The sequence below is a fragment of the Muntiacus reevesi genome, chromosome 19 (assembly GCF_963930625.1).
Source record: "Muntiacus reevesi chromosome 19, mMunRee1.1, whole genome shotgun sequence".
In the NCBI taxonomy this organism is placed as follows: domain Eukaryota; kingdom Metazoa; phylum Chordata; class Mammalia; order Artiodactyla; family Cervidae; genus Muntiacus; species Muntiacus reevesi.
This window is the reverse complement of record NC_089267.1, coordinates 53,234,681-53,262,163: the sequence shown is the minus strand read 5'-3', so window position 1 is coordinate 53,262,163 and position 27,483 is coordinate 53,234,681. Positions and strand designations below refer to the sequence as shown.

Here is a 27,483-nt window from a genome sequence, read left to right as displayed (position 1 = left end):
CTCTGTATCTGCTTTCCTGGCGTGTGAAGGAAAAAAGAAGAACCCAAATAACATACTCTCACCATTTTCAAAATACGTTAAATGATTTATCTCTCACATCATCAATACCAATAAAAATCACGATGTAATCATAGCAAATCAATAAGAATTTATAAGTCTCCTTAATTCAGGAAAATAAACAGAATTACCTATATTAACTTGACAAATTATGCAATGCACACATTTGAGGGTTTAAGATTACAGAGGAGCTAGGCTGTTTAGGGAAGAGCCAACTTTCTGCAAGCACTGTAAAACCATTCTAGCATTATCTAATTGTAGACACTTCCTGTATAATGCTAAGTGATTCTTCTAGCTCATTAAGGCAAGCCCAGCTGAACCTTTCTTAGAGTCTCTCTGGGAGCAGTATATGTTTACATGTCCTTTAAAGCAGCCTCTGATTCCTATTTTTCATCAAGTCACATGGCCTTCTCACTTGTATTTTTCCAAATTAGTGAAGTTTTACTTATCTGGCAATTCACAATTGTCATATTTTCCCCAGCATATTCTATTTTCAATGCTAGTATAAACCTAATAAAATAACCAAGTGGATGCAAAACAGTGAAAATGTATATTCTAATAGATGATTCAGTTACAGATTAATATCTAATATAATGAAAACTAATACAGTTTGTTTATTTTTGAAACAATCAACATCTGTAAACTTTAAGGTAAGATGGAAAATACTACTCATCCTTAGTGGTGGCAAGGGAATTGCTTGGTCTCTAGAGCAGTAAATTATATGAAGGCAGAATGTGTCTTGCCACAATAGGCAGCATAAAGTTGTTTTTTTTTTATTGGTTTTTCTCTTTTTGCCTATGTCTCCCTCCTTTTGACAACTTATCTCTTAATTTTGTATACTTATGCTAACTATAGATAGTTCTTATGTTGAAAAGACAGTAAAAATAGCTCCAATGTAATAAGTTTCTGAAAAGAGATATTATACACACTCCCTAAGTCAGGACCTGCTGACTTGCTCCCTGAGAGAATGAAACAAGGGAAAAGGAAAAAGAAGAAAAAGAAAACAACTTTCAGGCTTTAATTTCTGAATTACAGCCTATTAGTCAACAGAGGAAAGATGACTTCAAGTAATTGTGTTGGTTTGGTTTGGTTGTTTGTTTTTATTTTTCTTTTAATATATATTTAGAGAGGAAAAAGAATGGAGCAGTTTTCCTCACGAGGAAGGAAAAAATTAAACACGTTTGTGTTGAAATTATTTCCATTCAGTTTGTCCCGTGGGTCTAATTCTTTGCTCGTCTTAGACTCCCTTCTGCCCCTAGCTTCAGAAACACAACTCCAGTGAGAAAACTGGTCAGGTGAATAAGAGTTAGAAGCTGTGAATATTTACTTGTATGTTTCTATAGATATAGTTAGGATCACACTTTAATCTTAAGATAGTCACAATTTATGATTCATATTTTCCTCTATTACATGGATAATACATTTAAAAATAATTTATATATCATAATCACTACACAGTTTAAAACTTGTAAAATTGATGGCAGTGGTTCTGTGTAGAAGGGGGTTTTAGGATATAGCAAAGTGGAATAATAAGTTTAAATTCCCTTTCCAATCAGTGCTCAAGTAACTTCTTTGGGGTGGCTGCTCTTCCCAGCACGAGTCACTGCTTCTGACACTACGGGAGCAGCGGGCCGTCCCTCCGCAGTGCCTACCTGCGTGGCCAGAACTAGGGGACCGTCTCCCTCCCTAACTGAGCACATCAGATGTTCTACGCGTTTCTGTGCATCCCTAATCCCTAGCACAGGAACCTGGGTGCTTCATCAGTAGTTCTTAAAGCAGGTCTGGGGAACCTCAGAAGCTTTCCAAAGAATCTGCAAGGTCAACTCTTTTCACATAATAAAATGTTATTTGCCTCTTCCACTTAACCTCACATGCTTACAAGCGCAGAGTTGAGTTTCCCAGAACTTAGATGACAAGCGATAGCGTCATCATTCTGACGGCTCATGAAATGTGTGTCGTGAATACCTGTGTTTTAAAAATGTCTCAGTTTTAATTTCTAAAATGGTGAATATCAATTAATATAACCCAAATAATCAAAATCTATTTGGGATATTTTTTAATAGCTTGTAAGGCTTCCCAAGACCAAAACACTGGAGCATGGCTGTGCTAAATAATGGAAGCTGACATTCAGAGCTGTCTGTGTGCCAGGCACCGTATTTGGCACTCTGTGTACATTAACTTTCTCAATCCTCACAATCGCTCTGAGAGCTGGCTGTCACTCTCTAGCAACTTGGGCCCAGAGAAACAGCTCATCCAAAGTCCCACAGCCAGACATGGCAGAGCTGAAATGTGAAACCAAGGGTATTTCTCCTAGCTTCAACTGATACTGGTAATTTGGTTTTTTTGATTAATGTGAAGTATTCATTTCTTGCCTACTTAACGAGTGTGTTCTATGTGTCAAGCACTGTATTAGGCACTTGTAAGACTAAAGTAAGAAATGGGAGATATGGATTGTTCTTTCATCAAACTTTACCTTCCAGTGGAGAAAATATTCTGATGATAAAAATCACCAAATCCTTTCTAACGCAAAATTCATTTTTAGCATTAGTTTCATGTGCTCATTTGGGTTCTACTACTTCATGTCAATCTCTATGAGTGTTAGTTATTTTCATTTTTAAATAACGAACCAAGATCTATGAATTTCAGTAGGTAATAAGTAATCGTTTGGCCCAATAATCTTAATTTACAAAGTCAGGAAAATACACAAACTCATTTTTTAAAGTTTTTAGACTCAAGCTTTAACTGATAAAGAATGTTTGGGTAAGTATAACTGACTGATGTTTCTTTAAGTTTGAACTAATCATTAGAATATGAAAAAATAATTTAAGTTGTTTAATTATATTAGAAACTACAAAGTCAAATATCAGAAGATCAGTCTAAGTGGAAAACTACTAGAACACATTTAACAGAAGACCACTCAAATGTTTAAATGTTGATAGAGTAAAAGACTAATGTTTTGGAGGCCACTGAACCTAGATATTCTCATTTTTAATCTTACATACTCCATTTTAAAAAGATAATAAAGAATACTGATATTAAGTTTATCACACCAAGTTATATGAAATCTTTTTCAATGGATGACTTTTGTGTTTATAATTCTATATAACTGATTTGCATTTAAAATATATTTCGACATATGTTTTATTATTTGAGGTTGCCAGAGTTACTGCTCAATTAAAAATATAACAAAATATTTTGAAAAAAGACTACTGTTAGCAAACTTACTAAGCATGAAGTAATGTAAAATAATACCAATTTATTCTAACTTTTAGAATATCTAGAAAAATATTCTCCCAAAATCAAAATAACTCTTTAATCAAAATTAGATTGGTTTAATTTACTAAAAAAAACTTCCTATTAAAAATTGAAAAAAGGAAATCGTATAATATTTTAAGCTAATTTTTGTGTAGAAATCCATGAAAAATTAGATTGGCAAGGAGAGAAGGAAGTAACAGCTAGGTGAACCTTGTATGTGAATAACATTGAGAGAAATAAAAAGCTTTCAAAATACAGAAACATACCCTGAGGCTTCAACCTAGCTGAAGAACAACCAGCAGTGGTAGTCAAGCTGTTCTAAGCTTGTCCTCTGACAGCAAACTGGGACGTGCAGCCTAAGACACATCTGTTTATTTGTGATACACTCTAGTTACGTGTATTTTTTTGTTATGATCCTATGTTGCATTATAAAACACCAAATGGTAAAGGGGACTTGAGATTTTGGTGAGGTACTATTTTTGAGTGGAATATACAGATATATTTAATTATTCTTCTTAATATTTCATATATTCTTTAAATACATTATTTACTATGCTTGAAATATTTCATAAAACTGATAAAAGAGATGACAAAAGTAAAAATAAATACAAAGTCTTCCTCCTGAATGACAAGATTTGAAATCATTGCTAAAATTCAAGTAGCTTCAATTAACCCTGATTTTTATAAATTATCTTTCTCTGGCCCATCTTGGTATACATTCTGGTTTCATTTAGGGGTATCTATGATGTGGCAGCTTTGACTGAAAACTCAAATAAGATCATTTGACGGTCTATGAAGACAGCTTTGTCAATATACATTTGAGCAAGCCTTGCTTCTGCTTCTGACTTAATCTTTTCAAAATAAACCCAGTAGGTATTAAAGAAACTAGATCAAAGTTTATAAAGAAACTAAATAGCAAGTTTTAAATTATTATTCTGAATAACCTTTACAAAGTATATAGATATATATTTATATGTGTATATACATTCAGGGCCTCCCTGATTAGCTCAGCTGGTAAAGAATCTGCCTGCAACGCAGGAGACCTGGGTTCAATCCCTGGGTTGGGAAGATCCCCCGGAGGAGGGCATGGCACCCACGCCAGTATTCCTGCCTGGAGAATCCCCATGGACAGATGAGCCTGGTGGGCTAAAATCCACGGGATCGCAAAAAGTCCGACACGACGGACAGACTAAGCCCAGCACAGCACATACATTCACCTTTAAATGTAAAAATCACCTTGAACTAAACCATGGCACTCAGTATTGCAACAAAAACTATGCCAGCATTATAGAGATAAGAATCCAAACCAAAGGTGGTAATTACCTTCAAACATTTTACCTGTAGCTTCCTCTAGCGTAGCAACGTCAAGTCTGGGACTGTAATTCCCATACCCAGCAGCGGTAAAGGCCCGGATCTGGAAAACATACACTGTCCCTGGCTTCAGGTTGTTAATGGAGGCTGAAGTGGACTTGGTTTTTAATGTCGAGTAGGTCCGTTCCCTTTGATCCTGGAAACAATATGTACAGGGAATATTTAATTGTGATTACAACCAGACAATTTGACAGCCAATTCTTGCAATTTATTTCAATTTGCTGCATTGTTTTTATAAAGGCTACAGTGTACCCTGTGGAATATTGGAACACTGAGCCGTTTCTCAGATAATATAAAATGTAAATGTGAGCACATGCCTTTGTTCTACAAATTTCAAAGAGAAATAATTTTGTTAAAACATTTATGATGTTTTGAGTCTTTGCTTTGTTGGTAGAAGGCACAGTGGCAAGAACTATTTAGCCATAAATATAATCAAATATCCTTTTGACCAAAATATAACTCCACTTGTAAAATTTATGGTTCAGTAGAAATCTTCACTTCATAATGCAGTTCTCTTAATATCATTCCTGAATGTTATTCAGCAAGCAAAAAGCCATATGTTAAAAATTAACAAAGGTATTGAATCAAGAAATTTAGCTAACCACCACCAGCACAGTGACACATCAATTGTTTTCATTAAAACCTACACTTCTCACAGGATAAAACCACTTTTGTGAAATAGCATTTAATGGAATATTTGAAGTTATCAATGTAAGACTTTTGTTTTAAATCTAAAACAAAGCATTGGGTACTTTACGGTTCAGCACTATTTTAAATAGCTTAGTTTCTTCATTTTTCAGATATGAAAACTGAGACTTGCAGACTTTAAAAATATGTTTATCATGTTATATATGATAAGTTTAAGAATGAAATAATATAAAAATTCAAAGAATATAAAAACTCCATGAAACAATATTTAAATGAATAAAAATCTAAAACAGTTGATATGATTCTAATGTGCTCTTTATAAAAAAAAATTATAAAAACTACTCATCAAAATATATGATTCTAGATAGGTTCTTACTTGTTCAATAATAAAATCTGCACTCAACTGGATCTGGTAACAAAACTATTCAGTGAAATTTAAAAATGTCAAACTAGCTGTTTGAGTTATAATATTTGCAAAACTGTAAATTAATGTATATATAAACTGGATTTATTAAAGTTGATTTATACTGTCTTCATTATAACCATTTATAAAAAGTTATATATATATAAAATATATAAAATATGATAAATATATATTTATCTAAAATAAAAGAATGAGGAAAAACTGATATTAGATGACATAGTTATATATATATATATATCACAGGCTTACATATATTATAAAGCAATAGTATTACTTGTAATATTATTTTGTAATTTGCAAATTCAGTAAACAGATATTCTGTTTCTGTCATGCAGAAGAGAAAAGTAACTATTTGATCAAATTTATTCCAGATTTGTAAAATATTGTGTTGCACTGTGAGAAACTTTACTCTCACTCACCACCTAACATATTTTTAAAACACATTTCATTGCTTTTGAAATCTGATGAAATTTCAGAGGAAACTGTAACTGTCAGAGTTCACTGGAAAACGGAAATAACAAAACCAAAACTAAAATCAAGGATCCCCTCAGAAATACATTTGATAGGATAAGAAATGTATCCTCTGGTACAAAAATGAAGTATTTAAAATGCAACTTTGGCCATGGAAGTTATGTATTCATAAGGTAAAAATATAACAAACTTAAAAACTCTGTTTTTCCATTAAAGTGAAAAAAAAGTATCCATCGCCAAGGGTTAACACTGTATGCATTTAAATGATTCAATCAAGTCAATTCAGCCCCCAAATATTTACAGAGCTTTATGTTTCTATTGTGAAATTCTATCTAAATGGTTAAAACGGTTATGTATATTAGAGCACTTTAGCTAATTAAGTCAATAATAATAAAAATGCATTATTACTGTTACTACTAGTAATAATAATAGTTCCATGTTTCAAACCTTGAATCAGGTTTTCTGTGAGACGGAGCCTAGAATATTTGTGAACAAGGGTGTGTCAGTCTTTCTGTCTTTCTCTAGATGGGTCAGAAGGAAATAAACTCAAACACGGAGTTACATTACTATCTACTAAAATTTAGCCATCACAGGGGATTGAAGGAGCAGCACTTGAGTTTTAGCCACACTACTTTTTCACGGAGAGAGGAGTATAAAAAAATGATAGACATAATTAGCATGATTAGTATAACTTCAGGAGGAATTTAACAGAGTGAAATATAATCACCTGACTACAAGTTTATTACAGAAAAGAGTCTTATTTTTTTCAAATTACTAAATTATTTGAGGCCACCATCATTATCAATGAAACAACATACATAACATAAGCCATGAAGGGCTCAAACAGATAACCTCAAAGAAACATTTTCAAAGACACACTGGGTTCTGAGGTTTCTTTGGGACTAAACATCCTACATCTAATAATCAGGATATCAAAACTTGAATGCCTAAGCACACTACTAGTGGAATATTTTCACTGGTGTAACACAAAAACTTAATTCACAGAAACCATCATTATATTAATGAGCCAGAGATTCAGGCAGAGGGTTATTAAGATTGGCTGGCATTAACTATCCACTTTGAAGTAGCTCCACACAGTGGGTATTACAATGACCAGCTTTAGTCGACAGTGGAGTAGGGGGCATGGGCCACAGCGGCGTCACGCGTGGTGTGCGTTTCAGCAGTTCTCAGCACTTACTTTCTCGTAATACTTGATTTCGTACTCGGTGATGACTCCATTGGGATGTTCGGGCTCCTGCCACGAAAGCTCCACGCTCCGCTGCAGCACCCTCTCCTTCATTACTCCGCTCACTTGCGAGGGAGCTGTTTGGACAAATGTGTCAATAAACAATGAGAAAATTCACCGGATGCCTCGCATCAAATGTCACAACTGATCAGTCCCGTGCTGTGCCAGTTCCATTAAGGTAAAAGAAAGCACCTTTTCAGAGCTCACAATTCAAAAGCTAATGCATATTCAAGCAGGACCTTATTACTGTTCATAAACCTTAATAGAAATTTAAATTAAAGTGCAAACAGCAGAAGACAGCATTGTTCAAGTTAGTGAAAAATGGAAACGATGGGGTTGAGAACGACAATTAAGCAAATAAATGCTAATTAAGGCTACGAAATATGATTTCAGATTAATCTCCAGTGATAAACTAAGTCCAAATATTTATTTCATATACAATGCCAATACAATTTTTAAAAGAAAAAATAATTTTAACACTGTGCCAGGTAAAGTATACGGAATGGTTACTTTCATCTTTAATGAAAGGAATCACACTTTAAAAGAAATGGTTTTATGTTTGACATGTGTCTGTCTGTGTGTGTGTGAGTGTGTTCCCAAAGAATTCTAATTAACCTTGAAAAAAATTTTATACTTCATTAGGTCAAGATGCAAGAAAATGCTAAGGTTTCTGTTTCTTAAATATCAATATGTAAGTGTGAACACATACACACACACAAATGCTTGCACACGTAATTTATACCTACATAACCTAGGCTTCGAGCTTTAATAGAAGTAATTCAAGCTACAATTTTGCTTTCTCTTTCTATACAGATAATAATACGCTTAGAATTCTTTCACCCTAATTAGTGGCATACACTCTTCTTGGTAGCTAAGACTGTGGAGTGTAGGAAGCTAATTTGCTCTGTCTAATTTGCTCAGTGATGATTAACTAGTTGTCTTCTCTGTCTAAGTGAGTAGTCACACTGGCTTGGCTGAATTTCAGTGGGGTCATTATGTTTCATGTATCATGCTCTATCTCATTCTGTAAAATATTTTCAGGCTGTTAATTTAATTTTCAGATGTCCAAAATTGTTAATAATCCTGCTGACAGAAAAGCAATTAAATGGGGCTAAAGCTGTTTAAGCAAGCTTCTGATGTTTATCCCTTTGGCTTTATTTTGTTTCTTCTACTTCTTAATATTTTCTTATATCAGTGTCGAGAAAAAAACATTTGTCACTGCTTTCTGGCTTGGCGATTTTGAGGGAAGGACCCAGAAGATGCATGACTCCCATTTCCTCTCAGATTACTAACATAAGCATAACTAGGGCAGATTAAGTGGAACAACTTTCCCTTTAGGGGCATGCAGCTGAAGTACTCAACAGACTGTTTACAGACTAACTGTGTCTCTGATATATTCCCAATAAAGTCAATTTCTAATATGAAATCTTATTTTTTTTCCATGACTTTTAAAACTTTAATATATGCAATGAAGAAATATTTGTTTCTAAAGTGATTTATCTCTCCACTCAAAACATTTTTAGCATCTCAGCAACTGTGTGGTTCAAAAAGTTGCATCCCCAAACCACAGCCTTGGGAAACACAAACCCCAACTAGTGGTGAGATAAGATCTTATTGATACGTAGCCAGTAATCTCTGATAGCCTAATTTACTTAAAGTCACTCATAAAATCTGTGCGTGCTGCATGCTAAATTGCTTCAGTCGTGTCCAACTCTTTGCGACCCTGTGGACTGTAGCCCGCCAGGCTCCTCTGTCCATGGGATGGTCCAGGCCAGAATACTGGAGTGGGCCGCCATGCCCTCCTCCAGGGGATCTTCTCGACCCAGGAGTCCCACCACTATCTCTTGGTTCTTTTCACCTGGGAAGCCCCATAACACCTCTGTTTTACTTTCTATCAGTTAAAAAACAGAAAGCAACACAGCTGAGAACACTACAACAGCCAATCCATAAACTACTCAGGGCTGCTGGGCCTCCCATCAGGGTGCACGGCGTGGTGTGTGCCATTTGGAAGCAGGTTAGATGGAGGTTGGTTATGGCTAATTTCTAGGTCTCTTTTAGGAACACACGTGGCTTCATGTGATTTGGAAGTGTCAGTCAAACTAAAACATTTTGCTTCGTTTCTATTCCTAAACCGTAAGATGAGGGAGACTAGACACTGAATCCTGCAGATTCCGTGGAGACTTCAGATATGAATGCACCTAACTTGGTTTCTGACATGTTGTAGCAAGATAGAAGCACAGAATGAGGCTTAATTCCTGCAAGTTATACATTAACATTATACTCATTATTTCATCCTGAAAAAGAATTTACCAATAAAATGATGATAATTGAGGATTGAGGGGGAAAGACGCCAAAAAATGCACTTGAAATATATAGTATTTTGAAGCTTATGGCACTTTTGTATGAGGAGCCATATCTGTCAGTGACTGTACTCCTGATTTCCTGTGTATTTCTTATTTTAAAAAATTTATCCCTTGCTGATACTGCATCAAGTCACATATTTAAGTCAGAGACAGAAGTACTAGCACATAGCCCTTGAGAATAGATAAACTGCATGATAGGAAAAATCTCTCCCTGTCTTATGTCCTTCAAATACAACACTTTGGTACATAAAAATTGATAATATCTTCCCTTGTGTTTCAAAATCTCAGGCATAGAGAATATACAATTCACAAGATGTATAGTTTATAAACAAAATTATCTCTAAGCTAATCAGATTCTAACAGTCATTATTTTCAGATAAAGTTATACATAGAAGTAAAATTGAAGAAAGAAATCTTAAAACACATTCATTTCTATGGTTAACATATTTTATCTAATAAATTAATCACACTGTGACAGTTTCACTAAGAATATGCTCTTACACCAAAATAGTCAATTAACTACAATCTGAAGTTCATTTTGAAAAGAATATGCATACAACTAACCAAATTATATCCATACTTTAAGAACCAAAATGGCATTATGACATTTACATTATAATTTTCAAAATAAAGTGAAATCAAATCATTCATAATTGGAATTAATATGAAGCTAATAAATATTAAATAGCAATAATAAATTTCCTTCATTGGAAAATGTAGGAAAACAGGTGAGATTTTAAACATGAGTTTGAGTAGGATTTCTAAAAAATGATTAACAGATTAATTTCTCACCCAAGTTTCTAGAAATATTCACATACAAAAATTCATTTCAACTGAAGGAACAGATGGAACATTTTGCCCTTAATTATTCTCAAGACTTATTGGGGACATATTTGGAGTCCATAAAATGACAGTGAATGATGATCTTGGAAAATACAGAAATGGTTTCTATGTTTTAAAGTGGCAAACTCTATGGTAACTCTATGGCTGATTCATATCAATGTATGACAAAACCCACTGAAAAATAAAAATTTATTAAAAAAAAAAAAATAAAGTGGCAAATCTCAACAGCATAAAAACAAAGTTGATAAAGTTGATGCCACAGAAAAGCACAAGCTGAATAACATGCCAAAAGGTAAATTTGTGGGCAATGGGATCGTTAGTATGAGTCTTTGAATTGAAAATAATCATTAAGAATGGTGGGTTTATGTACAGACCTGAACCAATCAATATTTCAGAGATTTTAGAGGCAAGCACTCATGCATGATCTTTGATCTCAATTTTCAATTAAAATCCAAGTACTAAAAAATATGTTTAAATTACAAGATGGAATGTACACATAGGGTTTCCCAGATGGCCCAGTGGTAAAGAATCTGCCTACAAGCAGGACACTTGGGTTCAATCCCTGGGTTGGGAAGATCCCCTGGAGAAGGAAATGGAAACCCGCTGCATTATTCTTGCCTGGAAAACCCCGTGGACAGAGGAGCCTGGAGGGTTACAGTCCGTGGATTTGCAAAGAGTCAGACCCAACTTAGCGACTAAACCATCACCATCTGTGGACTTATAAGGGCTCCATTTACCCCCAACCCCCACCAAAATAGTAAGCTTACCTATACTTACGGAAACATTTCCTAGCACAAAGTGAGGAGAAAGACAATTTTAAAACATAATGTAGTCAGCCAATGGCACTCCAAAGTCCATACTCTATAATCTCTGGACTGTGTAAATTTGCAACATTACTGGGCAAAAGGGACACTCCAGATATAATTATAGGCCATACAATAAATATATTTTCTTGGACTTTTTCCAGTGGGCCCAATCTAATCACACTAGCCCTTATGAACAGAGAGATTTTTCCACCCAGGGTTAGATAAATGTTGCAAAAGGTGACGCCAAAGAGACGTGAAGAATGAGAAGGACTCAGCCTGCCATCGCTGGAGGGGATGCGTGGGAAACCCAAGATATGAGGGCAGTCTTGGAGGATCAAAGTCATGCCACAGGTGTCAGAGGCAGAGAAATAGAAACCATGATAGAGGCGCACGGACTTGGAATTCTGACATCATCAATGAGAAGATCTGGTGGATCTTCACCAGTGTCTTCAGGTAAGCCCCCAACGCATCTGATAACTTGATTTCCACCCATTAGGCTGGCAGTTGAGGCTCCAGCGGAACCCCACAGACCCACTGTGCACAGACTTCTGACCCACAGAACTTGGAGATAAGAAATGAGTCTTGTTAAGTTTCTGTGGTAACAATGTATGGTAACAGCAGAAAATTAATATACACAGTAAAGGAAAAATAGGCTTAGCTGGATTTTAACAAAGCTGATGAAAAAAGTTTAGTGATAGGGTAGGTTACTAGTGTGATGTACCAAAATTTACACTGAAATAACATGGAGTCAGGGAATGTTGATCTTGATTAGGACTCAAAACACATCTTATAGAAAAGAAATCTCCATCATACACTTGGAAGAAACTTTCTTTTTGTGATTAGCACTTCAATGAAGCTCATAAATTTGATTTTGGACTTAAGCAATTTGTGGATACTTGTTATTTTCACTACATTTAAATGCTCTCAATGAATATCAGCAAAGAATGGTGAGTGGAAAATAATATTTGTATTTCTAAACAATACAACCAGGTAAGATGGGTCAACAAGTACTTCAACAGGTATGACGTTGTGTAGAAATCTTTTGCTACACAAGTTGTTGCATCTATTGACATTTTTTAGATTCCCACTGCGAGCACGCATGCTCAGTCTTTTTAGTCTTGTCTGACTCTTTGTGACCCTGTGAACTGTAGCCTGCAGACTCCTCTGACCGTGGGGATTCTCCAGGCACCAGCACTGGAGTGGGTTACCATGCCCTCCTCCGGAGGATATGCCTGACCCAGGGAACGCCTCTCTTACGTAAGTCTCCTACATTGGCAGGCAGGTTCTTTACCATGAGCTCCAATTGGGAAGCCCATCAGCCAAGTGAATAAAGTCAATATCATTCCAGTAGGGTAATAAAACACTTCACAGGAACAACAAAAGTCACTCCTCAGCTATTGGATCAACTAAAAAGAGCCTTGTTCTTTAAGTAACAGTCAACATCTTCGTAAAAATGATCTACTAATACATCTTGCTGAAAATAAATCTTTTTCTGTCATCAGTTGATAAGTAACCAATTATTTGGATGTTTAATTAACTACTATAGGAATTAGTAAGCCTAATTACTAATTAGAATAGTAATTCTCTATTAAAATGCCTTAAAGGGCAAAGACCTGAGGGTTATCATGAAAGCTACTATGGCCATTAGTCCGAAACATGAATCTGGACTCCTGCTCATCTGTGGTTAAGTGCTGCCTAAAATATTAATTGCTGAGGGAGTTAATTTGTAACTCTAGGTGCATTTGTATTTTCATAGAATTATAATGTAATTGTAACTATTAACACAAATAAAATAAACTACTGTAAAAATAGGTAGGTACAAATTAGGCAGGTGTCCAGAACTAAATGTACTATTCACACCAGTCCTACCCAGAAAAGAATAACTAAATTATAACCTAATATGGCTCAGCTGGCAAAGAATCTGCCTGCAATGCTGGAGACCTGGGTTCGATCCCTGGGATGGGAAGATCCCTTGGAGAAGGAAAAGGCTACCCACTCCAGGATTCTGGCCTGGAGAATTCCATAGACTGTATAGTCCATGGGGTCACAAACATGGACACAACTGAGTGACTTTCACTTTCAATCTGACAATTCAGCAAGGTTAAGGAGGTCTTGATATTGAGTCATACATGTCATCTATCTTTTCAATCAACAATTAATATTTTTTGCCAGTTCATTTCTAGTCAATAAGTATTTGGCATTTAGTCTGTGCAGGGCATGGTGGCATTTCTACATACATTTACAGTTTGCTGTGCTACACTCTGCTATACTTGGCGGTTCAGCTGTGTCCGACTCTTTGCAACCCCATGGACTGTAGCCCGCCAGGCTCCTCTGTCCATGGGATTCTCCAGACGAGAATACTGGAGTGGGTTGCCATACCCCCTCCAGGGGATCTTCCCAACCCTGGGTATGAACCCACATGGCAGCTGGATTCTTTTCTATCTGAGTCATGATATATCACCTCCTTTCTTCCTTACTATAACTGTGACGGTAGGTATCATTGTTCTATTTTATTGATGGAAAAGCTGAGGGTTATGGAAATTATGTAGCATCCACTCAGAAAGGGGAAGATTTTGGAAGCAATCACATTTTAAAATTCTAATCCCATGCCTTTTTTCAACTATACTGCAATAATTCTAGGTGCTGGCACTTCTTGAGAGCAGGTACTAGAAGCAGAAAAGCTGTTACGCCTCACACTTAACGCTGGTTGAGAATCCAGGAGGGGCCATAATGATGAAAAGACCCTTAGGGGATGCATTTTAGAAGACAGGGATGATATCATTCTAATAGTTCAAAACCTTGATAGTTTTCATTTGTGCTATATTTTATAACTTGTATCATTTAACACATACAGATATGCATTGCTCTTTAACCAGCTGTGTTGTATTCCAGTCTGTGGATGTAATATTGATATATTTGACCAGACACTTATAAATATAAGCATGTTCCCCTCCCATCTCTTTCTCCTATAAATTATGCTTCAATAAAACGGCTGGAAAATTGGTATTTAATATGAATCATAAGGAGGATAAAACATTTCAGAGTGGTTTAGTGCCAGCAGGTGAAAAGAGGTAGGTGAGGTTATACAGATGGAACAGGTAAAATATGCCATTATTAAAACTCACTTAGAATCATTGCTTCATCAAAGAAAATTGGGGCTAAATAAAGTTACTATTACTTAAAATGTTTTAGAGAGTGCCACTCAAAGTGCAGACTGGCTGCCCCAATTGCAGAAGCAAATCTTTGGCCTATGAGGAGATGATGAAGTTATGTGAGAGGTACACCTAAGTCAGCAAGCATTTTTTTGTTCTTGCTCAGATGACATTCTTTTCTTAGCAGAACTTTCTTAAAGAAGCAACATTTCAAAAAGAAGCATTTATTTTTCTTTACAGGCTCTTTGATCATGTTTTTTCTGGTGCAAGCTACTTGTCACATACAAGCATTTTTAGTAGCAATGACTTTTAAAAGTATTTTAGCATTAGTTGAAGTACACTTCACTGTTACACTAAAATGCCCAGAAGGTAAGATCACTATAACAATATTTTTATTGATTTCTGATGTTTCATTAATTTTAAAATTTAACATATAATTTTTTCACTACTGATAATAGTATAACTAAAGTATTGTATGGCCTGTACCACCCTGGCGGCTTAGACGGTAAAGAATCCACTTGAGACAGAAGACATAGGTTCTATCCCTGGGTTGGGAAGATCCCCTGGAAGAGGGCCTGGCAATCCATTCCAGTATTCTTGCCTGGAGAATCCCGTGGACAGAGGAGACTGCTGGGCTACAGTCCATGGGGTCATAAAGAGTGGGACATGGCTGAGCGTCTAAGCCTGGCGCAAACTACTGTACAGATGACAAGGATGACGAGACCCATCTTCAAGGGGATTTTAGTGTAAGAAGCAATTTAGAACATGAATATGCAAAATTTGAATCCATAATTTAATACCAGAGCATAGATGAAATATGTACCAAGTGCTAGCAAATTATTGGGAGGCAGTAAAGAGTAAAACACATAAAACTTTCATTGTTTCCAAAAATCATCTGTAATTCAGCGTTTGATTGGTATAAGTCTGTGTATTCAGTTGTGTCCGACTCTTTGCAGCCCCGTGGACTGTGGCCCACCAGGTTCCTCTGTCCAGGGAATTTTCCAGGCGAGAATACTGGAGCCATTTGCATTTCCTACTTCAAGGAATCTTCATGATAAGGAATTGAACATGGGTCTCTCGCGTCTCCTGCCTTGGCAGGTGGATTTTTACCATCAGGGCCACCTGGAAAGCCCATCTGACTGGTATAACTACATAAGTTAATGACCAAGAATGTGATATTGTGTCTATAACCTGCATGAGATAACTTTCTATCACAAATAGTAACAGAGCCAGGTTCAAGACTGGACCCATGATTTTTTTTCTCTGGTGGCCTCCACAAATAAGTTACAATTCATTGACTCATTTTTCATCTGCTTCAGCTAATAGAGAACTTTTTTTCCAAAACCGTATCTCCCTCCTGGATAGTACTACACAATGTAACAATTAATTTATAGCTATTTATCTCCTAAGTTGTCCTGATGCTCCTTGAAGTCAGGAAATGTGGCAAAGCAGTAGAGGGAAGGAGTGAGAGTGCGGGATCATGAGTTAGTCTGTTGTGTGTGCGTTTTCCATCACTTATTTGCAAATTATGCAATCATGAACAATGAACAAAACTTCTTGAGCATCGGTTTTCTCCGCTTTAAAACAACTATAATCAGAGTACATACTTTATAAATTGAACTGTCCTGGAAAATCAGTACATGACTACATGTTAAATGTATATTTATTATATGTATATTTATATGTATATTATATGTATATATTATATGTATATTTATATGTATATTAAATATGTATATTTATTAAATGTATATTTATTATTATTCTACATTTATTTTGTTTGTGTTAGACTTACTGATGCCTGGGACCCATTCCAGAATACACTGATCTTGGGGTCAGATTCAGGCATAATTATTTCAAATGGTCCTCAGATGAAGCTGATGAACAGCTAAGTTTGAGAACAATTGCTCTGAAGCTTTGGCAGGAAAATAAACTGTCAATTCAATGTAGAATTTCAGGGTTGTCTATAATAAATGCTGGCAAATGTGAGGTTTTTCAATATTGACAGGTTTTATACAATTTCAGTAATTTAGAAATGACCAATTTCTATAATTTATACTTTCTATTTTATACATGCCATTAAACAGAAAATCATTGAGGTTAAGTCAGTTAGAAGGAACTTATCACTGAAAAAAATCAAACGACTGCCAAAATGAAAAGAGGACAAACACATGTTCTTTTCAAAATATTATATATTAAGTTGAGAGAAAAATACAAATGAAGCAATCTCTCCTATTTTGGGTGGTGGGGAAATTATTAATTTGATCACTTAAAAAAATCCACATACTTTTGCTTGTGGTCTATCAAGTAATATGACTCCATCTAATTTTCCATGAATCCAGAATTAAAAACTACCTTATTTATAAGGTCAACTATGTGACTACTCTTACTTAATGATGAACTAGTTATAAAAGTGACTTATAAGGAAGTATGGGATAGCTATAGCCTACAAGAAGACCTTTTCAATAATGAAAATAAATGCTTAAACAGAATAAAATATATAGGCATGTACGTATATACATCTGTTAATGGCCAAAACCTCCTTTACAGGTCAACAGAATAACCTTTTCAGTTGTGTACATTTTCTTTGACCTTGGGACGTGTTTAATTATAAATAGAGAATAACACTGTATTTTAATGACAGAAATATTGTAATGACAGTCAGCAATTTTTGAAACATTAATATACTACAAATCTTTGTGTTATGGGTATCTTTAATTATAATTTTCACATCCATCTATTTACATTCTTTATAACATGAATATACTTTCTTTCAGATTATATTAAAAATAGACTTCTAAATTATTTTTTATTTGATATGCTGTAACTTTATTTCCTTACAATATGACAAAAAGTATATATATAATGAAACTATATAAATGATTCTTAAGTTATGGAATAATATATACTAATATTTATATATATAACTATGTAGCTAAGTAAGCTCATTTGTTCCTCTTCCTAAATAGGTACATAATATTTAAAATATTGTTCTGTACATTATAACAACATTCTGCAAATCTGAAGATTCAGTTTACTTTTCACAGGCATTACAGCATTTATTTAAGTAACATGTAGGTTGTTTAAGAGGAACATTGTCAATAGAAAGAATATTAAATAAAGAGGAGATGTGAGATTTGCCCTAAAGCAGTGCATTAATAATATACATGCAGAATAAATCATATTATTCCATTAGAATAAAACTTATACTACTGAATGCGAACTGCGTGCTTACAATGTGACCATACTGAATTTTTAATCCCCAAATCCTTTTCCAGTACACCACCATTTCTCATCATCACAAAATAAGCATAATGTATTACAACCAAAATTTCAAAAAACGAAACCATAAAAATTGAGTTCTCTACATATAGTGATACAGTTTCATCAAATGTTCGTTTCACATAGATGAGTGTTTATGTAAGAATATTGTTGTTTAGTTGCTAAGCTGTGTCTGACTCTTCTTGCAACACCATGGACTATAGCCTGCCAAGCTCCTCTGTCCATGGGATTCTCCAGGCAAGAATACTGGAGTGGGTTGCCATTTCCTCCTCCAGGGAACTTTCCCAACCTAGGGATCAGAACCATGTCTCCGGCATTAGCAGGCAGACTCTTTACCACTAAGAGTCCAGGGAAGCCCATGTATAAATAAATTGAAGTATATTTATATATATGTTTATATAAATATATGTATAAACAATGTGCATCTATGAATTACTTTTAATAAATACATTTAAAACATTTAAAAAATCATTTATACTTGAAATTCATATTTCTAATTGAGGGCAAATCTATTTACAAAGAGGTATGCATGTGTTAAAGTAATATAACACAAAATAAAATACAGCAAAAGTAAGTATGAGAGTTTACTATTAAACACCATTCTTTTACTCTATCCCAAGTTCTCGATAATAGTTAAAAGAGAACAGCAAATGTCATTAAATTCTGGCTGCCATCAATTTCATACTTTTCCACTATACAGTTTATTTTTTCTGCCTGTGTCTTTCTAGGCCTAAAACTCACATGTATCCAAATCAATATATTTTCTTAAATATTATCTAACAATATTATTTTTGCAGCTATTGTTCCTCATTAGTGGTTTTGTCACTTTTTTAACATTTTTTCCAGAAATCATCACTCTGGTGTTTTTTACAACTAATTCAATTTTAATTCTCCATTCAAAGTTTGATTATTCAAGAAGGAAAAGAAGAAAGGAAGAAGATGAAAGTAAAAGGAGGAAGAGGAAGAGAAAAAGGTGGAGGAGATGGAGGGGCAGAAAACGAAGGAAACCTAAAGTGTTTCGAAACTCACTAAAATTATCTAACCTAAAATGTGCAATTAAAAAATGTTATAATCCCAAATGCTCCAGGTACTCTGAATATATTTCATCTCCAAAGTGCATAAACTTAAGAGATTCATATTGCTTAATAATAAGTTCTCAACACCAGTCAAGATTTATTACTTTATTTCAAGAACCTACTACAAACTAAGCACTTAGTTTAATAGAGTCTGCTAAATACATTTCGACTAGCATTGAGGCTTGTATTTTAAAGTTGTTTCTGCTGCCTAGGAAGTTAGGAATAAATGAAAGCTGCATTAAATATCCTAAACCTGTATAATGCCAATGGTGCCATGTGGTATTAATTCAGTAAACAGCATTTTAGTACTAAAACAAAATTAATGCAATTTCTTATAGCAGCCAATTAATACTCAAAGAGTCACTTTTATGCACTGGGAAAATCTGGTTTATAATGAATGGCTATATATAGGGAGATTTACCAATTTAGGAATAAGTTTGGTTTCAGAGATTAATTTGTAGTTTAGTTGTTTATAATTTAGACTTCATTTTCCATGGAAATCAGTATCATAAATAGCATTTAAATTGCCAGGATAGCCAAGAAACACCTTTGACCCAGAATGTTGCTAAAATATTGTACATTTGTATAGAAAACAAGTTAAAAACAATTATGCTTTAATCTAGTGAATATGCAAAACAGAAAATGGGTTTGCCCATTTTTATCAAATGCCCATCTGTATTCTGATTACCACTGAATACAGATACTTCAATATAGGAATCAAAATCTTCCAGAATCCTCCCAAAATACTGATGTCTCTTAGCCAGAAACAGAAACTGATCAATATTTGCTTAGCTTCTGCCCTGCCCTCATCTTTCATATACGGCGATTTGACTTTCTTCCTAAATAGTCTCCTGCCACCATTCCTTCTCAATGACTAACTAGAACCCAAGCACAGGACAATGATGTCCCCAGCTTCACCCTCATCCGTTAGAGCAGAAGTCTATGGCTCCGGGCCGAATCTGGCTAGCTACCTGTTTTCACAAGTAAAATTTCACTAGAACACAGCTGGATCCACCTGCTTACCTACGGTTTATGGGTGCCATTTGTGCTAAAATCCAAGAAGTGTGGCATTATAAAAGAAAATATGGCCTAGAAAGCATGAAATTTTTATTATCTCATCCTTTTCAGAAAGTTTGTCACTTCTAAGTTGGAGCTTGTTTGGTTGCAAGTAAGAAAACCCAAACAATGGTTTAAATTGTTTTTTTTTTTTTCTTTATTTTTCTCATTCAAAAATGAATATACTTCACAGATAGGCTGTTGCTCTATTGGGTTCAGTGGCTCAAGGATGGACAGAGATTCTCCTGGCCTTTCCCTAAATGTTGCAATGTGTTAAGGTTGCTGCAACTACAGAAATAACATCCACGTTGCAGGCATGCAATGAAAACGCAGTGTGGAATGCTCAAGGTCTAAATAAGGAAAAGCAACTTTTTCAGCAAGCTCTAGCAATCTTTTGTTTATGTCTCATTCATCTTCTTTCCTAGGCTGGACATGGATTTCTATAATTTAAGCAGAGTATACTGCTGTTCTAAAAAAAGGATGGTAAATAAGAAGAAAGGACTTGATAACAGGGAGGAAACTGGAGGTGTCTGCCAGCCTTGTCTTCCCAACAGCAAGAGAAAGGGAGATCAATCACTTGATTCCTATCCTCCCAGCCTCCTCAATTAATTTCTCTTCTGAATATAGAACAGAACAGATCAAGGAAAGTGATTCAGATTCCTAATTGAAGGCATTAGATGATGCATAAAAAAAGGTTATGTAAACTGGGACTTAGAGAGATATTTATGATATCTCTAAATATTTTGCCAACAAAGGTCCGTCTAGTCAAGGCTATGGTTTTTCCAGTGGTCATGTATGGATGTGAGAGTTGGATTGTGAAGAAAGCTGAGTGCAGAAGAATTGATGCTTTTGAACTGTGGTGTTGGAGAAGACTTGAGAGTCACTTGGACTGCAAGGAGATCCAATCAGTCCATCCTAAAGGAGATCAGTCCTGGGTGTTCACTGGAAGGACCGATGCTGAAGCTGAAACTCCAATACTTTGGCCACCTCATGCGAAGAGTTGACTCATTGGAAAAGACCCTGATGCTGGGAAAGATTGAGGGCAGGAGGAGAAGGGGAGGACAGAGGATGAGATGGCTGGATGGCATCACCGACTCAATGGACATGAGTTTGGGTAACCCCTGGAGCTGGTGATGGACAGGGAGGCCTGGCATGCTGCAGTTCATGGGGCCGCAAAGAGTCGGACACGACTGAGCGACTGAACTGAACTTAAAGGTAAGGTGGGCTTTCCAGGGGGCACTAGTGGTAAAGAACCCGCCTGTCAATGCTGGAGAAGTTAAGAGACCTGGGTTCAGTTCCTGGGCTGGAAAGATCTCCTAGAGTTGGAAATGGCAACTCACTCCAATACTCTTACCCAGAGAATGCCATGAACAGAATAGTCTGGCGGGCAGTATTCCACAGGTTTGCAAAGAGTTGTACATGACTGAAGCAACTTAGCGTTCACGCACACAAGAGTAAAGTGAGAAAAAAAAATTTTTTTCCTTGTTTGGCTGTATCAGGGAATTATGTGAAGTAAAACTTTTTCTTGAAGGACCAGACAGTTGTAGAAAACTTGAAGAGTGCAACAATCAGGTCTGAAAAGGTCGTATCAGGTGATTTAAACATTTTTTCTTTTGAGAGAAACCATTTATTAGACATCATGAATAGCACGTTAACTAACAGAACATTTTGTAAGAACACCTTTAAATGATATTATTTCACTTAACCATTTGACATGAGAAATTCCTATGTGAAATAGAGTCTCAAATTGATTGACAGTACTAGCAAGGGACATACTACCATGCATATTTTAGCCACTTAGTACATGCTAAGTACCTGGATACATTTATCACATACCAGTTACCCTTTCTCTTTTATGTAAACAATCGCTTCCTCTTTATTGGATTTGACCTAATAGATTTTACAGGTTTCCCCTGTGAAAATTAAATTATTTCTCAAACCTATACCCCCGTCCATCTCCCAGGGAATTATTCTTCTTCCCTTTATGGCTGAAGGTGCCCAAAAGTTGTCTAGATTCTTTTTCTCCCTTTCTTTAAAACTCATTCATGCTCCAACCTTCTTCGGTCTGGCTTCAGTCTACCTCATTCATCCAGCTGGTGGGATAAGCCACCAATACCCTCAGTCTAACCGCATGGAAGGACTTTCTCAATCCTCATCTTTCTTGTGTTCTCAACGGCATTAATATTGTTAACTTTTTCTCATTTTATCCTTGGCTCCCAAGACACATTATTCTAGTTTTTCCCTATCTGTGTGGTTAATTCCTTTGTTTCCTTTGCAAGCCTTTTCTCCTCAAGCAATAGTCAAATTTCCGGAAGGTTGTATAAAAAGATGCTTATGTTCATTAGTCATTAAAGAAATGCAAATTGAAGCCATATTAAAACACTCCTTGATACCAACTAGAATGGCTACAACCAACAAGACAGGTAATAACAAGTCTTAGCAAGGATGGGAAAAAACCAGAACTCTCACACATTGTTGGTGGGAAATGTAAAATATAACAGCTATTTTCAAAAAGCAGTTTGGCCAATTTTTAAATAGGTAGATATAAAGTTACCATATAACACAGTAATTAAACTCTTAGTAGTCTATCCCGGAGAAACGAAAACATAGATCCACGTGAAGACTTAAAACGAGAATATTTATAGCAATTTTGTTCATGCAGCCCCAAAACTGGAAACAACCTAGAGCTCCATCAACTGTTGACTAATAAAATGAAATACTATATGAGGGAAATATATATGAAGGAACAGTATATATTCATTCCATAAAAATGAATGGACTTGCTATATGGTACAACATGAATGATCCTCAAAAAATTATGCTAACTGAAAGACTTGGATGCATAAGACCCACATTGTATGATCCTATTTATATAAAATGTTTAGAAAGACAACCCTAGAGAGACAGAAATTAGATTAGTAGTTGGCTAGGTCTAGGGGTAGATATGGGGATAGGCCAAAAATGGGCCGGAGATACCTTCCTAAGGTAATGGTAATACTTTAATATTTTATTGTAGTGATGATTACACAACACTTCACATTTACCAAAAACCATTGAATGATACACTTGAAAGGGGTGGATTTTATAGTATGCAAATTATATCTAAAGAAAGTTGTTTAAAATGGGCTTTCCATGACTTTAGAATAAGGATCAAAACTAACATGACTTACTTACTCCAACTTTCCAGCCTCACCATGTATAAATAGCCCCACATTCTGTGCGTCCTATACTTCTGTTCTTCAGCTGTGACAAATTCCCATTCACACGCAGATAAAACCTCATTCTGACTGCTCCTCTTAGAGTATCTTTTCCAGCTTCTCTGACTGAATACAACCCAACTTACTTTGTATGCTCATTCCCAGGTGGCCTTAGTGGCAAAGAACCTGGCTTGACCCCTGGGTTGGGAAGATCCCCTGGAGGAGGAAATGGCAACCCACTCCAGTATTCTTGCCTGGACAATCCCATGGACAGAGGAGCCCATAGTGTCACAAAGAGTCGGACAGGACTGAAGCCACTGCAGGCACGGAATTAAACATTTCCCTTTACGGCACTTCAGAGCTGGAAATTGACATATGTTTGTATAATTATTTGATGAATATCTGTTTTCCCCACTAGACTGTATGCTCCATAAGGCTGGGGGAACACGCTTGACTTTGACAACAAAATGTCCCCACTGTTTATCGTAGTTGCCAGCCTTTAGGTACATGTTAACTTCTGATTTAATGAACAAATTATAGTTCTTAATTATCTAAAAATCTCCTCTAGGATGCAAATCTGTTTTTTTCTTTGTTCTAGGTTAATTATTCTCTCAAACTAAAGTGTGAAAATACCTTGCAGAACTTTGCAAAGTTAAATATGTACTTAAGATCAGATTTTTTTTTTCTGACTACTACTTGCCATGTCTATTGCAATTCTCTAAGAGAGAGACATCACAAAATGCCAAATGATTAAAAAAAGAGAGAGAAATAAATTGGTGAAACCATTCTATACTAGAGCAACTTAAAAGTTGGTGATTAATTTTTGGTATTTTTCAATATATCAGTAAGACAAATTTTAATACCAATACATTCAAACTATTTATTCAAATAAGCATAATTTTGCTTATGGTTTATGAGTGTTCTTTTATTTTATTAAAATATTTCCAATGCAATCAAGTTCCCTCATTATGTCTTGCTCTGTGTGTCTGCTCAGGATTAGGAATATACATATATGAAGTCATAGGATGTACAAAATTTTGGTTATAAATAATATACTTGTTAATAAAACAAAGTCATCAAAATATTAGCTTCAATTCCCCCAATTTTTATTTCAGTGGTCATTATCATGAAGGATTTTAGTTAATACCTGTTATCCTGGCCTTAAACCATTTGGGATAAAAAAGCAAAATGTTCTCAAATTATAAAAGAAAATTATTTTTATTCAAATTGATACATATTTATATAATATATAAAATATATCAATATTTAAGTAATTTTTCATGTAACAAAAAACTATAGATCTTCATTTATAGTATCTAACTACAAAGTCATGCATCCTATAAGTGAACATGTGATACATACACAGATATATATAACTATATTCATATACAAACTTTTCATATCTATAATTAAAAGCACTTTATGACCAATATGTTGATAATTTTATTGCTACTGATTTGCAAATGTACTAACTACAGAATGGTATTGTGAAATAAATGACTCATACATTAAAGATATTTCTCATTGCTTTATGGCAATCTCAGAAATTTTATTGGTGCATATTCTCTTAAAAATAAACTCCATATTTAATAAAGAGAGGCAATTGATAACTCTTCAGTTTCTAGTTAAACAAACGCCAGTATGAGAGAAATAGTATTAGATGTCTCTTCAACTCTGAGAGTCAATTTGTCAGGTCTAATTTTGGGAGACTAATGTCCTCATAGTTCCTTTTGCTTACAAAACTCTGACCTAAAATTTTCCTCTGAAACAGAAAAAAAATGATTTATTCTTTTCTCTCTCTCCCCTCTCTCTCTTAGTTTTAGGTTAGTTACTCAGGTTTAGATAAATTTGCCTTAAATCAATAGACTACCCACAAATACAGATGACCCAGGTTACCTGGAGAAGGTCGGGGAAGCCTGGCATGCTGCAGTCCATGGGGTCGCAAAGAGTCGGACACGACAGGACAACAACAAAACAACAAACCCACGCACGAGCACCGAGGCTGAGCATCAGCTTCTGTGTCTGAGAGGTGGAGCAACGCAGAGCTCTGAGCTCCTTCCATTGCCCACTCACGGAACAGCCTCACCTCACTCAGCGCCAGAGCACGCTCTCCTGAGTGCCCATGACCGTCTATTGTGACTAGGAAAGTCATGTGAATAATTCATTTAAGGTAATTCTACTTCCTGGTTAATACAAATCTGCTTTTTCCTCATCATAAAACAAAAGAAAACAAAAAATGCAACTGCACGCAATTAATATAATATTGAAATGTCTTCTAACTGTCTTTGTGGCAAGCATTAACCTGCTGATGTTCACTTAATATTTGCAACTCACTGACCAACAAATGCTTAATTGCTCTTTAAAATGAGAACATTTCTCTTCTGTCCAGTAATAAAATTTGACCAGTGGTACACTTCTCTGGAAAACTCCTTCATATTTCTGAACACATCCTTTATTTCTGCTGTAAATTGGCTTGGATGACAAACAAAAGCAGTCGTGTAACATATTTTGTGTTACATATCAATGAAAAATGAAAGGTGGATTCTGTACGGTTTGCACTTATTAAGAATTCATTTTGATTGGAAAGTTCCTTCTACGGTATTTTAAAATAAGAACATTTGAATCAAACAGAGTTCTAGTATTTTTTGTTTTTTTTTTTTAAGTTAAAGACAAAAAAGAATTATCATTAAGCATCTAACAACATGGCCAAATAAAGTATTTGCAGAATAGATTAATTCACCACTAAATAACAGACAAGGAATCATTTTCTGGTATCAGACTACCAAATTATGTGTTCAAGGAACAAGAAGCCATTTGTTAGCAGCCGACCATTAATCCTTTGGAAAAACTGCACATTATTTCTTAGGTAAGGTGCAAAAGAACACCTGGAGACTGAGGACATACATACACACACACACACGCACACACACACACACACACACACCTACGCACACACGCACACACACACACATGCCATGTGAATTCATTACGCCCCAGAATTAGAAGGAAAGATAGTTTCAAATCAGTCTGAATTTGATTTCTCATGCTTTAAATTAACTACCTTCACCAAACATATGATTGGGCATTGTTTTGTTTTCATAGATGATAATTTATAATTTCATAATTAGGATAAATGGAAAATATATTAATAAAGATGTGCCCCCCACTCAACTTTCACAAGCTTTGAAGTTACACAGGAAATATTTGATCCAAGCTCTGTTATTTTGTCAAGTTGCTAAACTGCTCCAAAGCACATGATTTTTCATCTGCAAAACTGAAAATGTAAGGATACTGCAGAGATTTTAATAGATAATAAATATGAATCACATACACAATGTTTAGCAACTAGCAATCATTCAGTAAATGTTAATACTAAGAAAGAAAGAAATTAAAGAAAAAATAAGCATGCCAAATTGACTTTACAAAATGACATGAGTAGAAATATTTCTATTCAACTCATTGACATTATTTTCTTCTAATGCAAACTGGCATCTTGTAATGTAAATATTCCAAATACAATATATTTGAAACCTTGAGTATTTTACTTTGGATCCACAGGAATATACTATGTTCAGGTCTCAGGTGCAGAGATGTACTAACTTATTCAATTTTTATATCCTATTTCGTTTCTTTTTGTTATTTGTGTTAATAGAGACTTGATAAATGCTCTATATAATGTGAAACCATCCATGCAAATTCTAATGTAAGAATGCTATTTACTAAATAAATTATTACATGTTAAGTTCTGGGTATTAATTATAATGCAGTGTTTTCTGATAAGAGAAAATTGTCTGTTAATATACTGATTTGCTATTCTTTTAAATTATTTGAAAGGATGGCCTTAACATTTCTTTATAACACCTACTGTAACCTTTGATTTTATCTCGTTGTGCCTCAGTTTTCTCATCTGTCCAAAGGAATAATGTCATTTGAAGGAGGCACTAAAAGCATTAAATGAGAAAAGATAAGAAGTGCTTAGCAAACTGAATATAGAAAAAACGATAGCTGTCTTAAAATGAGCAAGCATACAAGGTCTATCCTCGCTGGCCTCTGCTTACTTCTCCAGCATCACGTACCTGTCATTTCATTCTCTATCTATCTGTCAGGATTGCAAAATGCCTTTATTTTATATTTTTTTTCTAGGCTTTTTTTTTTAATTTTATTTTTTTTTTCATTTATTTTTATTAGTTGGAGGCTAATTACTTTACAGTATTGTAGTGGGTTTTGTCATACATT

General features: G+C 35.1%; 1 protein-coding gene across 6 annotated transcripts in view; it reads right to left on the bottom strand.

Moving 5' to 3' along the window:
* The window catches only part of EPHA7 (EPH receptor A7), a 199,461-nt gene that overhangs the window by 27,243 nt on the left and 144,735 nt on the right, over positions 1 to 27,483 (bottom strand). For 4 of the 6 annotated variants that reach the window (XM_065911294.1, XM_065911295.1, XM_065911300.1 and 1 more), the window contains exons 6-7: positions 7,425 to 7,549; positions 4,636 to 4,819 (exon numbers count right to left, since the gene is read on the bottom strand). In XM_065911294.1, coding sequence (XP_065767366.1) covers positions 4,636 to 4,819; positions 7,425 to 7,549 — 309 coding nt within the window. The remainder of the gene's footprint in view (positions 1 to 4,635; positions 4,820 to 7,424; positions 7,550 to 27,483) is intronic. The other 2 variants (XM_065911296.1, XM_065911297.1) reach the window with 1 other exon arrangement.